At 43.3% G+C, this 14,196-nt stretch overlaps 1 protein-coding gene across 1 annotated transcript; it reads right to left on the bottom strand.

Moving 5' to 3' along the window:
- Positions 1 to 2,060: 2,060 nt before the first annotated feature.
- On the bottom strand, positions 2,061 to 13,894 carry DNAJC8 (DnaJ heat shock protein family (Hsp40) member C8). Its single transcript, XM_084815507.1, has 9 exons — positions 13,800 to 13,894; positions 11,866 to 11,967; positions 10,580 to 10,636; positions 9,546 to 9,612; positions 9,231 to 9,325; positions 7,500 to 7,571; positions 6,106 to 6,197; positions 4,380 to 4,455; positions 2,061 to 2,837 (listed from the first exon to the last, which is right to left on the bottom strand). The coding sequence occupies exons 1-9, from the start codon at positions 13,866 to 13,868 to the stop codon at positions 2,715 to 2,717; spliced, it is 753 nt and encodes a 250-aa protein (XP_084671633.1). The 5' UTR covers positions 13,869 to 13,894; the 3' UTR covers positions 2,061 to 2,714.
- Between the last annotated feature and the right edge of the window lie 302 nt (positions 13,895 to 14,196).

Raw genomic sequence — 14,196 nt, 5'->3', positions numbered from 1 at the left:
GCCTAATAAAGGAATGGGCAGCCAGCCATAATTCCCCAGAGCCACAGGTCATCAAACAAGTATCACAGCAAGAGTATAATGTGCACAGAACAGCTCTAGAAAGCAGGCACACCAGCCAGATGCACAACCACTTTGGCATTTGGCCACTGAGGCTTTTATGTTTTATAAAAGTCCAAAGCTCCTCCTTCGAGAATAAGGACATAAAAACATAAGAGCCATGCTGGATCTGACCAGATCTAGTCCAGCATTCTGTCCACACAGTGGCCAACCAACTGTCCACAAGCAGGATATGTGTGCAACAGCGCCCTCCTGCTCAAGTTCCCCAGCAACTGGTATAAAGAGGCATATTGCCTCTGATACTGGAGGTAGCATATAACCACCAGGACTAGTAGCCATTGCTAGCCTTATCCCCCAAGAATTCGTATAACCCCCTTTTAAAGTCATCCAAATTGGTCACCATCACGACTTGTGGAAGTGAATTCCATAGTTTAACCATGGAACATTTAAGATCACCCTTTCCCAGATGGCTCCCTCCAGATGCAAGCACCCTCCTCCACCCACACACCTCCAGCTACCCCCAGATCTTCCCACTTGAGGGTCTGCACAGGGGCTTGCAAGCATATTCAGCTGAATATGCTTACAGAATTCCCACAATCATGAACCAAAGGCTTTCTATGGCCATCTGGTTGGCTACTTGGGAACAGGGTACTTAGCTAGATAGGTCTTTGATCTGATCAAGCTCTGCTTGTGTTCTTGGGATTCCCCCCCCAGCTGATTTCATTACTCACATGTAGTAATGAACAGGCAGCTGAGCATCTTTGTCATAGGGCTGCCAAGTGAGAAGCCCACCCTATACTCTAGAAAACATTCTTTATGGCCATGTAGAAACATGTCATACCTTAAGGGTGTGAATGGAATGCAGAAAAAGCCATATGTAACAAGATTCATGCTCAACTTCATGTCTGCACTCAGGAGTAATATGAAGTAACAGGGGAGACAACCACTGTCAGTGCCTAATCAGGCAGCTGTGAAGACATAGGTGTCAGTGACAGCATGAAATGTGCTTGCTGGCTTTAGCAGGAAACGGAAAAAAACCTCACCACACTGCTAAGACAAGAGCCAAATAGCAAGTGTTGATTCACATGCTAATTTTTACTCTGATTTAAGAAATCACAAAACCTTGCATGACACTTGCATGCAGGACAGCTGCACTGGCATGTTAGTGAGCAGCTGAGATAGCTGTTGAGCTCGAGGGGAAAGTCAGCCACACCCTGAATGCACAGATTCTTCTTATGTGCTATAGCTGCTTATAAATAACCTCTACCTCTCCATTGTTGGTCTGGTGCCAATAAGTCACTCAGCATTTCAGCCAACAGGCAAGTAGGCACATTGGCGAAATCCGCAATGGAATCAAATGACTTCCGCTTTCTATGAAACTGACCTACAGATTTCACAGTGCCCCAGCTTTTTCCAAGTCACAGCTTCTGCAGAGTTGTGGCCAGTTTTTTCACTTTCTAGAATTATGCAAATTTAGCTGGAGGAAAATATGTAAAATAAAACACCAGCCAAAAATGCACATTTCTCCCATAGGCTAAAGCATGAAAATGCACATGGGAGGGAGGATTTGCAAATGTGCACAAGTGCAAATCTGTGCAAATTCAGAAAATTGTCAGAAGTCCAGCTGACAACAGAACAAAAGACACAGGACAATCGGTGAAATATAGATGGACTGGACTTCACAAAATCTGTATATCCTTAGCCAGGAGCATTACAGACTTTCAGAAACTAGGGTTTCAGCAAGCTTTGGCTGTGTTAGTTCTGAAACGTATCACCAGGCACTCTTGATTTTGGGAGCAGCTTTAAGAGAACTCCACTAATCTGCCATTTGAGAATTAGGCAGCAGAGTCAACCCTCCACCAGGTTTACAATGCTAATTTAATAGACCTAATGCAGTTTATTACAGTAATTGAAGGGCAGATATGCCAAAACACATACAGGACCAATACTTACAACACCTAAGTGTTGTATCCCTGAAGCCACCAAGAATCACCACCAAAAGGTTTTGGGTAAAAATTTATTTTACATACAGAACATTGCCACTAATAGAATACTCAATGCGATTCTTTTTATTTACAGGGGAGCGGGGGGGTGGGGTGGCGATGGTGGTAATCTGACTGGCCAGTCACCCATCTGCAATCCTGGAACCCAGGAGTTGCCAGCTGTGAATCAGAGCCAGGGAATCACTTCAGCTCCATGCAGCTGAGTTGGGAACTTTTGCAAAGTCCAACTATGTATCTCTATTCCAGGCCTCAACTCTCACTACTGACAAGTGCAAACTGATGCAGATGAAAACTTGAGAATTGGCAGGGGAGTCACCAGGCCCCCCTTTCAGTACCTGCCTTAGAGCTGCACACTTTTACATGTTAGAGACCTGATGGCAATCTGAACAGCAAAATCCTTGGAATACAGAACATTAAATTACATGGACTACAAGTAAATGTGATGGTGGTGTCTTCCTAAGTTAGCCAAGGGTTCTAAGAGCAGTAGGTTTGGCCCTGGACATCACACCATGAACCTCAGGCAAATGGGCAGAGGACAGAAAATACTTTGACCAAGATTCAATCATACTGAAAACAAAGATCCTACTGGAAAAGCAAGAAGGGGTTAAAACGTGGCAATACAGGAGTGTCCACTGAAGCCTAGAAGAGCCAGGCTCATTCACGCTGCTCCATCTTCACTTTGGGGGGCCTTAAAAAGGTCCTATTTTTCTTTTCTTTCTTCCCTTTTGCTTTTGTCTGGAAGTTCCTCCAGCTGTCCACGCGTCCATCCCGACTCTCCTAGATAAAAAGATGAGAAAGGAAACAGTTAAGAGCAGCTATGAGACCAGAACTTTTAATTTCCTGTCTGTATCTAACAGGAAATGTTCTCCAAGAAGTCTCCAAGGAGTTCAGACTGCCAGAAGTGGCTTTGAAATACAGAAAAGCCCAGTTGATGAAAGATTTTATTGTCTGCTTTAGTCACAAATGGCAGGGCTTGCTGCAATAACAAAAAAATCCATGTATGCTAGAAGCAAAATGCCACTTTTAGCTCCTGTCCCAAATTGGTCGGGCCAATAACATGGGTCCCTACTACAATCCTATGTGTTTTGCCATGTGCTCCAATTTTCTCCAGGTCACTCAGATTCAACAGGCCCACCCCTACTACACTTGTGTCCTGAAACAATGACATGGCACATTTTCACTAGCAAAACGCCATGCAGATCAAAGCTTCATGACCAACCTTCAATTAACGTATCTCGTAAGACTTCCTATGCATCTGGAATGCATTGGTACTCCTAGCCTTTCTCCCAAGAGACTAGAGCATCTTAAATCCCCGACACTCTGTTCAAATTGTCTGAGGTGGGCCAGAGGTGCCCACTGTGGTGGCTGGAGAACCTTCCATAAAGAGCTAATCGGAGATTTCCTGCTCTTGTCACACAGACTGCCACGCAGTGATCCAGCATTGGCCCTCCAATATGCTAGGCTGGCCCGTTCAAGGGATCCAAGCAGAGTCTGTGCAATTCCTGCCTTGGGAGATGCTCCACTGGTAGGGAAAGGGCCCAATGGGAAAGCACACACTTTTGCATGTATGAGGTCCAAGGCTCAACCCTGGTATTGCCAGTTAAAGCATCTCTGGTAAGCAGGGCCAGGAAAGAATGCTGCAGCTTTCCCCAACGTGGTACCCCCTAGATGTGTAGAACTGCAATTACCATCATTTCCAACCAGCACGGAATGATGGGAGCTGAAATTCAACACATCTGAAGGGGACCAGGATTTGGTTTCTGATTAACCCAGAACCCCCCCTCCCCCAAAAAAAGTCAGAGGAGGGCCAAAGCTTAGTGATGGAGCAAGTGCAGCAGAAGGTTCTAGTTTCAATCTGTGGCATCAGCAGTAAAGAAAACCTCTGGTAGCAGGGCTGGGAAAGACATTTGGCTGAGACCTTGTACAGCCACTGCCAGATATGGCAGCTTCATATGTTCAAATTCAAATACCCTTATCACAGAGCTAAGTGATTTTAGGGACACTAAATGAAAGAGGGAGACACGGGGAAGTCTTTGTGTTTTTCTAGAATTTGAGACATATTTGAAGGGTTTCTGAAGAGTGCTGAACTAACCCTAGAGTTAAGCTGTGTACCTCAGTAAAAAGAGCTGGACATATACGCATGTATAAAGAACACAAGCCTTTCATGCAAGTCTTACAGCTCAATCCCAAGCATGTTTACTGATGCAAGCCTCACTGAGTATAGTGGGACATACTAGAAAATAAATGTGCTTTTAAGGTTAGCTCTAATGGAGCATCCAACGCTCCACAGAATGAATGAATAAACAAACAAACAATAACCTCAAAGTTTTTCTGCCACTCTCGCTCACGCTTGGCTTTCTCTTGAGCCTCTATTTCTTCTTCTCTCTGTCGCTTCCTAGAATAGAAGCCAGGATGGAAAAATTAGTATTATATGCCCTATGGGGGAAAATCCTGGGGGATGGAGGTAAGGCGAGGACTAGATGAAGGGTGAGTTTTGGCCATAGAAAGGGATAGGATGAACTAAAGAAGATCAGTTGGATGTTTCTCTTGACAAAGATACAAGAGACAGAACTGACGGAGGGATTTGGAAAAGATTCCATTAATGTATATCCATGTCTTCCTGCTATGGGGATCCATCCTACTCCCCACACATCATCTAGATGTGTGTACCTCTGAGACAGGAACAGCATATATTCTATAGTTTTTTTAGCCATAGGATAAGGCTAAAATTCCAAAACAAATATTATAGTAGGTTCTTAAAGTGTGGGCCAAGAGCACCCATTCCCCACCATTTTATAGCAAACTACTGTACAGTACGTTTACTGTATTTTATAGCAAAATACTGTGAGATAAGCTTACTGATACACCTGCCCGGTATAAAACCCTCTGGAGCAACTGGCACCTGCTGTAAAACAATATTTTGGACAAAGAAGCTGAGATGTACCAAATTTGATACTTGCTCCAATGAAATAAGCCCCTGTGCACAGAATGCTGGGACCCTGTAATAAAAAGCAGCACCCAGAGAAGAGAAACTTGGTAAAAGAATGGACCTGGCTTCAAAGCAAAAGGAGGGCAGTAAGGAGAAAAGCTGGATTTCTCACCCTGTAGGTTTGCCAAGACCCAGACTGCCCCCTGGAGCCCTAATCTGGATGTTACCATATAAGCACATCTAAGACTTTACCTCCTACTCACTCTCTCCCAAACCCCATATGCTACCTTTTCCAGTATATTAAACACCTTACAATGCACCCATAAGCTTGGAAATAAGGGAGTTTAAATAACTTAAATCTTTCATTTCTTTGCACCTCAAGAATTGCAGTGCAGAAAATAGAGCATTGATTTTGGACATGGAATAGGCAGGTTCAAATCCCCACTCAGCCACAAAGCAGGCATCTATTCCTTCATTTAACCTACATTACATGAGCAAAATATCTTGTAGTACCTTAAAGACAAGCAAATTTAGTATGGCATAAGCTTATGCACACAGGTATAAGGAAAAAGAAATGGTAAACAATGGTGCCAAACAGCTGTGAAATCCAAGAGGTACAAGTCTGTGACAATTCTATGCTATGCTTAGACGTATACAACAAAACCAAAGTCACCATTCATAACTTCAGTAATAGGTGACCTCCCCCCCGCCCCAGCTTTGCGAATGTAGCTAGGCACTAAGACTTCTTGCATCTGATGAAGTGGGCGCTGGTCCACAAAATCTTATTATGCCACAATAAAAACTATTAGTCTTTTAAGGTGTTACAAGGCTCTCTATTGTATTTGTTGCAACAGACTAACAGTGTTACTTCTCTGGAAGTCTCCTTGTTATGGTTACTGGGAAGATAACCAAGATAATTCAATGTCCAGCTTCACACTGAATTAAGGCTATCAAAATGGTTAATAAAACAATTCTATTCAAGCACTCCTACCAAATCTATTTCGGAAAACCTCAATAATCAAGGTTGCAGACACTATCTATGTGCACCAAAACTTCTAAGTTGCACAGGCCTTGATACATGCAACACCAAAAACAAGAACCCAGCATTCTTCCTACCTCTCATGCATTTCTTTTGCTTCTCTCTCTTTCCTTTTAATTTCAAGTTCTGCGAAGAGCTTCATTGTCTGTTTGTATACTGCTTGTTTGAACTGTAAGAAACACAGATTTAGCATATATGCTGAAGCCTTGTTGCAAATTAACTTTGCACTTCAATAGCCTTAACCTCTGGGCCTTAATTAAAAGCTACTAACTCTCCCCACACCTCAGGAGTGCATTCACAATGAAGTGACGCTGCGGCACACACTAGATAAGGAACATAAGGGGCTGGAAGTTGAAAGGGTACACTTTCTGTTACCAACCCATCACATGATTAGCATATCCTAGACAAGTTTTACAAACTTTCATACAAAATGACATACTGTAGTAAAGTTATTAAGCATGGAATTGTTTTAGCATTTGGGGAAGATGACTACAACTGCAGCAAGAAAAACATTAAATTTTACTAGACATAAATAAGACAAACAGGAGGGAGCAGAGACTGCAAAATACATTTATGTGTCTGGAATATTTATACCTGCCTGTTAACTGAAACTCTCTAGGCAGTTTTCAATATATTTAATACACAATAAAACAGACCAGGGCCAGCAGCTTTCCAGCAGGGCCTGCTGCTGAGACCTGGCCTGTGGGGCCACTGGCACACCTTCAAATCCACCCCCACCCCCCGTGCTCACTGGAGTGCCAAGTGGCTGGATCTGGACAGGTAAGTATACAGCCATTTGTTGCACAGGGGCAGCTAGGCCATACTGTGCACCAGGTCGATGAGTGCTGCCATTTAAAATGTACCACAATGCTCACTATGCACCATCACTCCAGAGCACTGTGCAAAATCTAAATGGCAGCATTCTCTGGAGTGCTGCTGGTGCCTGCCACCTGGTAAGCCCACTGGGAGAGTACTTTGCCAAGAGCTCCCTGGAACCTGGAGCAATCTCTGAAACAGACAATAAGAATGTTAAAACTCCCTCTCAGGGCAGGGCTTTCTCACCCAGGCTGCTGCTGCTGCTGCTGTCTCTTGCAGCTTTTGGCTCCTGGCGGCAGATGCAATAGGCACTGGGGGCAATGGTGTTTACAAGCCTCCCACCAGGCCTCAGATGTTCCGCTGCCATTCTCCTGCTGAATCTCTGAGCCTTGGCAGTTCCCAGAGGAAACAGCTGCCAAAGCAGCTAGATGTTAAGCCCTCAAAGGGCAGGGTTTCCGCTGACTCTCTTGCAGCTTCTGGCTCCTGGCAGCAGACACAAGAGGCACTGGAGGGGCAAAGGTGATTACAAACCTCCCTCCAGGCCTGAGATATCCCAAGATATGAAATTCTCCTAAATTATAAAGAAATGGGGTACGTCCCAGGTCTGGTACACTCCAACCCTGCAAACCAAGCATATACCTGCTGGTCAACTTACAACTTCTGGATCATCCTCTTCTATGTTGGTTGGCTTGCCTTCCTTCTTTAACTGTTTCTTTTTCTCTTTTGCCTAAAAAGGTATCACAGGTAAGGATCACAGAAATCTCACAGAATGTGAGAGCTTGCAAGTACTCTTCAGACTCTTATGGCCTCTGTCATTCATTTTAACAGCCACACGATCAGTCAACACAGATTCCATGGTTATGGGCACTGAATAAAATGTTGTCTTGATCTGCTTACTTGTTAGTATCTAGAAATCCACAATCCTATGCATGTTTCCACAGAAAAAAGTCCTACAACAACTCGCAGCACTCCCCAGCCAACATGGCTGGTTGGGGAATGCTGGGAGTTGCTTAGACAGAAAAAAGTCCTACATGATAGGATTGTGCCCTTAAAATATTAAGAAGTACAAGGAGGCAACCCACATGATCATTGTGAATGATGACACGTTCCAACATTTCAGAAAGATAAATATGTCCGCGCTTATTCTGGATAAAGGGAGACAAAGGCTGGAATCCTACACCCACTTACCTGAGTATAAGTCCCACTGAGTAGACCTGTAACTACTCCTACCTTCATACATACATATATATGTAATTATGGTACAAGAACTAGCTAGCCAGCTGGATTCAAGGCAAACAGGTTTCATCGCTAATTTGCTACTTGCTTTTAATGAAGCTCATTTCCCAGCTTTGCAAAACTCCAGGAGAGTTTTAATATTACGATATAATAGCGATAGGGCTATTACGAATGTCTCCTGGTACCCAATAATATATTTGGATTTCAGAACTACCCAAAACATATCAATGGCTGGGAACACAGAACAATAGTGGGGAATTTTGACAAGAATGGAAAACTGGACACCATTCTAATTCCTGCTCTAAAATCCTTACTCTTCACATACTGAAAGATGAAGCAGCAAGGTGGCTATAAGCTTTTTTGCTTCCAACTCAGCAGCAAAGAAGTGAACACTATTGATTACTTACTTTGTTTCTGGAAAAAAAGGTGCCTTTGAAGAGAGATAGTATAGTCCTGGGATAGGGAACCTGGTTCCCTCTGAATGTTTTAGACTACAACTCCCATAAGCCTGAGCATGGCAAGGATTAGGGATTACAGGAGTTATAGTTCAAAACAAATCGAGGGAATCAGGTTGCTTACCCCTGCCAAACTGCAGCAGTAGACACATGAAAACATTTAAACAACTGAACATAACCCACGTCAAACATGTGGCTAGGATAACATATGGAAGAAATTAGCATAATAAAGAAAATACAATTTCCCCCCAACATTCTCAGTTCTATTTCTTTCTAGCAGAGTTCTGAGAAAGCTTGAAAATAAGTTTACACTTTCAGACCAAGTACTGTCTACCAGACATCCATAAGGACAAAGGAAAGAGTCTACAACAGACCTAAGGTAAGTCATCTGCACAATAATCCGTACACGCCAAATTCCAAAAGTTTAGAAACAGATGTCAACATTTAAATTGGGTGTGTTTCCCTAACCCTCTTTGTAACATGCAATTCTATTTTTAGTCACAGTAAACATGTATTAAAATCACAGTTGAGTAACACATAGGAAAGCTTTGTTATACCTTGAACTACAATGAGTACATATAGCTTTCAGCACATGTAATATTGCGTATAGTAGAAACCCTTCCCTGGGTGTCACAAACAGTAGCTTGATCCCCTCCCTCAAATCATAGGCTGGCTGTCACACACATGGTACTTACAATGTGCTCCACATATTCCTTTCCTGCCTGTATCACGTCCAAGGCTCTCTTCTTTTGTTCCTGGTCCAGCAACAACTTGTATGCTTTGTCGACAGCTGACAAACCAAACATTGCTATCAGCACATTCACATAAGAAGAATCTACACTGCTTAAGTGGCCGGAACTTGAGAAAACACAAAGCCATGTTCACTTTTAGAAATCCAAAAGAGCAGAAACACACATTTCTCTTTCCAGCTCTAGCAACAAAACCAGCCACACCCACTTGGTGCAGTGCTAGCATCTGGAACTGTGAACACATAAAAATTAGGGAGGTACCTTCAAATGCCTTCTGTGCTCTTTCAGGATCATCTTGGTTTTTGTCAGGATGCACCAATATGGATAACTATAAAATACAAAGCAGAGTGGAAATGGACTTCTATCAGAAAGTGTGGTGCAGTCACAAGCATACACACACACACACCAGGATATCCACCTTCTTCTCCACATCGCATACTAATAAAATGACCCAACATTTAAAGTTAATTATTCTCTCTGGAAGGTTCCCAGCCCTCCCAAACCTCAGCAAACCAGCTTCCTCAACACTGTGGATCTGCTGTAGAAACTAACTCCCAATAGCAGGTGCTTAGTGGACCCTGTTTGCTGTGTACATTTTACAAATACGCTGGGTGACCAGCATAGGCCGAAACACACTCTAGTCCAGATCTGCAAAGATTCAAAATAATGAAACACATTTGATCCCTCAAATTAGAATCTTTTGGCCATTTCTAAACACAAAGAGTAATAATATATTTACACAGCAGTTCGCCAATGCTTCACATTCAGTATTTCAGGAGCCCTACAACAACTTTGTATTATTCACGCCATACTACAGATGGAGGCCTGAGGCTGAGAGGCAGTAACTTGCCTAAGGCTGCCTGGGGAGCTCCTGGCAGAAATGAGATCTGAAATGGGGACGATCAAGCTCCTAGGTCATTATCTTAACTACTATGCTAGCTCAGCACACTAGCAAATACAGACTGGCCAGGCATGTGACAGAGCATGCGTTATTCGTTCATAAAGTGAGATGTAACCAATTTAGCTAGAATTTATTTTTACATTGCAGAAGAAATTTGTTGAAAGCATATTCTGGGAAAACAAAGCCCAGTTTCTTTTCAAAGCATCTTACATCCAAATACCCAGTGCAGTTCCCTGTAAACACCAGCACTCATACTTCATTTCACATGCCTGCTGAAATACTACACCATTGCCATCAAGTGAGAAGTACTTTCACCTCTCTCCACAGCTGTCATGATGGTCTGCTCCAAGGCTCTTCATGTTATTAAATCGGCAACAACACTACAGTCACATACCTGACGGAATCTTTTCTTTATCTCTTCATCTGTAACTTCAGGATCCAACTGCAACACCTAGAAGAGACCAAAGCAGCATAATCAGAAGCAGCTACAGTTCTGCGCCTCTCTACATCACGGTAACTACACATAGCTTTCTCCAGCAAAACATCCCAACAAGCAGCGTTGTGGTAACAAGTCACAATAAAAAACTCACATTCTTCCCCAGGCTTACGTTTTTGCTCCTTCAACTGGAATGAAAACGCCATCTATATGCTCAGATGTGCATTCTTTCCTTGGTACAGAGACTGGGAAATTGATAGAAGTGGCTTCGTTGACAATGGAATATCTTAGAAAATTCCATATACTAATAATGAACTCACTGTCCAAGTGTGGATCCTTATGTAGCCAAAACAGCACCATACATGCACAAGAGAAAGGTATCAGAAGGCTCAGGGAAACCCCAGGTTTTAGAGAAGTATAAAAACACTTAAGAAAAAAATCCAGTGTGTGTGTTAATGCTTTTTTATTTTATTATAATCTGCTGTAAATGGCTTTGGGATTTTTAAAATGGGAAGCAGTATATAAATATTTTAAATAAATAAATATCACAGTGAGGACTGAGCATGCACAGTGACCACAGAATATTGATTGACTGTTGGGTACATGTATGTGTCAAACTAGGGCAGGGCAGGGTGAATGGAATATCCTCAAAAAAGGCATGGCAGGAAGGCACCCTGAACAGGAGCACTTCACACTGCAGCATTTTGTTGAAGGTCAACAAAACTTGTAGTTCCAAATGCAGAACAGGATAACTGAAAAAAGACTGTAGTGAGGCATCAAGGCATAACTTGCATAGGAGCTGATGAAAAGGAATGGGTGAGGTTTCCTTCCATTCTACTGCACTGAACATCAAGTCTTGCTAGAATGCTTAAAAAAGCATAACTGGGATGTGGCTGTTTTTTGCTTGTTCAATAATTCACCTCTAAGAGGTGACCAAGATTAACATTAATCATCCACACAAAAAGTTGTAACTAGTAAATGCTGACGATACAGATGTCAGAACATATCTCCCGCCTGCTTGAAAGAAAGGGTCAGTTATGAATTGGGGATGACCATCAACCACACCATTAATACATAAGATGTGTTAAGAAGAGGCCACATAGAACTTCGACTAACAGGATAAGCACAGTATAAATGTCTAAACATCTACCCCAAATGCATTTTAAATCACACAAAAATAACTAGAAGATACAGAGAACTGCAGTGGTAAGACAATTAACAAGGAGAATATACTTGGGACTTACCTCAAATGGATTCAGATTGAAATAGGATGCCCCAGGCCTAGTGAGCCTCTCAATCTGGTTTTTTGATGTTAAAACAGAGTCTCGCCTTTCTATTTGTTTCACCTACAGAGATTAGCTCATTATTAGTTACATATTATTAAACTGCATGAAAGGACCAGCTATACATTAAAGACATCTTTTGAACCAACGGCAAGGCCCAATCTATTAAGTACGTTTGTAAGTGAGGCCGATTCTGCAGCGCATAGTAGATCTGTCTTTGTAGTGGAATAGATATCAAAACAAAGATGACTAATATGAGAATTCTGTGATTTACAGGGGTACAGGTTTTTCTTAGTATATATAATTATTTGTTCATCCTGCTCTTATGTTGAGCTCTAAGAGGTCTCCCATTCAAGAGACTCTACCAGGTCCACTACACATGCTTTGCTTTAGCAGTGCTGTAGCATCATATGCTCCAAAATAACTCACTGAACCTAGGTACAAGCATTTATAATGAAAGCTGAGATTCTCAGGACAATGGATTCAGGGCCTAACATCAATTTCTACATTTGCGCAGTGCAATCATATTTTACACACAACCCTGGACTAAATAAATGGAGATCAGAATTCACAGATGTGTAAATTGGATGTCAAATTTCTGAAGGCACATGACATACTTAGACTAGATCCTGCTGCACTAATTACTCTAGCAAGTGCATGGACACATTTAAAGAAAAACTGGTAGCCACTCTAAAGCTTTGACAGGATAGATACATTAAACAAAATTGACTCTGAAATTGATTGTGTTCAGGAGCCTGATCTAAAAGCATCTACCTTAGTGTCCAATCTTGTATATGACTAAAATATTTGGATATATGTAAAATGTGAAGTGACCCAGAGTGCTAAAGGTGGGATTTAATTAAGATGTTTTTTCTTCAATTCCTTTTAATAAAATGAGTGTTATGCTGACCTTTCTCAATGGATTTTGGAAGGATAGGTAAGCTTATGTTACATCCTGTCAAGGTTGCTATGTATAACCCTAGCTCCTGCCAGGGCTGTGTAATCACCGTGGGCATAGCCCCCTGAGCAAAACTTTCCCGGGATGTTCAACTTTGATTAAATTCTTACAGTAAAAAAAAGCATCTGACCCTTTTCTCTTGTGTAGATGTAAGAAAACTATGAAGGAAATAGTCTACCCAATTCCTCAATATGCATATATTGATAATATTAATATGCAATAAACATGCTCCTACCTTTCCGCATTCTGGCCAATAAGTGCAATTGTAGTGGAATAACTGGCTTTATAGCACAACCCTATACACATCTACTCTGAAGTAAGCCCCACTAAAGTTCGATAGGTCTTACCGCCAGGCGAACAGGTACAAGATTGCAGCCTATAACTATTCAATAAATGAAGACTACAACCCTGTACAAGCTTAACTGGGCGTAAGCCCCATTCAACTCAATGGGATTTCCTTCCGAGTAGATAGGCTAGGATCGCATGGTAAATATCATTAAAGCTATTGGGCTATCTATCTTTTAAGTCAGCCTGTTCTTCGCTGAATTACCCTCACAAGATTTCCGTTCACAGGCCTGGCTCTTGCCTTTGTCTAGGTAACGACACAAGCCAGCCATCAGATACTGCCAAAACAGGCAGGGCCTATCCGTCGAGGGCAGGAGCAGGCCCTCCGGTGAGCATGTTCCCAGGGGCCACACCTCCCCCCCCCCACAAGGCTCCCCACTCCAAGGGGGAAAAGCAGCGTCGCGACTGAGGAGAAAAGTAGGACCTACGGCGGACCAGGAACCGCAGGTACGCTCAAGAACCTCCACCGGCCCCAAGGAAGAGGCCCAGCCGGCCAGAAAGAAGCCAGCCTGGCCCCGCGCCCTAGACGGAGCAGGACCCCAGGCAAACGGGGCCCTTAGCGGCCCTGGGAACGGGGACGAGCCGGCCGTACCTCCGTGTAGAAAGTGAGGAACGCCTCCTCGGCAGCGCCGCCCGCCTCTCGCTCCCCGGGAGCCGCCATCTCTTGCACCACGTGACGCTGTGCGCGCCCCTTTCACGTGACGCAGGCCCTCGACTTCGGCCGCCGGCACGTGATCAGCAACTTCCGCCTTTCCTCTTCCGGAGGGAAAGGAGGGGCTCTTAAAGGTTGTTGTTCAGTCATGCCCGACTCTTCGTGACCGCATGGACCGCAGCACGCCAGGCCTCCCTGTCCTGCGCTCTCTCCCGGAGCATGCTCAAGTCCATATTCATTGCATCCGTGATGCTATCTAGCCATCTCATCCTCTGCTGTCCCCTTCTCCTTTTGCCCTCAGTCTTTCCCAGCATCAGGGTCTTTTCCAGGGAGTTTT

The sequence above is a fragment of the Heloderma suspectum genome, chromosome 10, assembly GCF_057233095.1.
Source record: "Heloderma suspectum isolate Gila_16-S chromosome 10, 16-S_ref, whole genome shotgun sequence".
In the NCBI taxonomy this organism is placed as follows: Eukaryota; Metazoa; Chordata; class Lepidosauria; order Squamata; family Helodermatidae; genus Heloderma; species Heloderma suspectum.
The sequence above is the reverse complement of the archived record's forward strand: the minus strand, read 5'-3'. Positions and strand labels throughout refer to the sequence as shown.

Bases quoted from the DNA above. Each gene is read 5' to 3' on its own strand.
- DNAJC8 (XM_084815507.1), bottom strand. From the start codon at position 13,868: ATGGCGGCTCCCGGGGAGCGAGAGGCGGGCGGCGCTGCCGAGGAGGCG. The intron at 11,968-13,799 runs GTACGGCCGGCT...TAATCTCTGTAG, and splicing joins TCCTCACTTTCTACACGGAG to GTGAAACAAATAGAAAGGCG. The intron at 2,838-4,379 runs GTTATTGTTTGT...CTTTTTATCTAG, and splicing joins AGTGGCAGAAAAACTTTGAG to GAGAGTCGGGATGGACGCGT.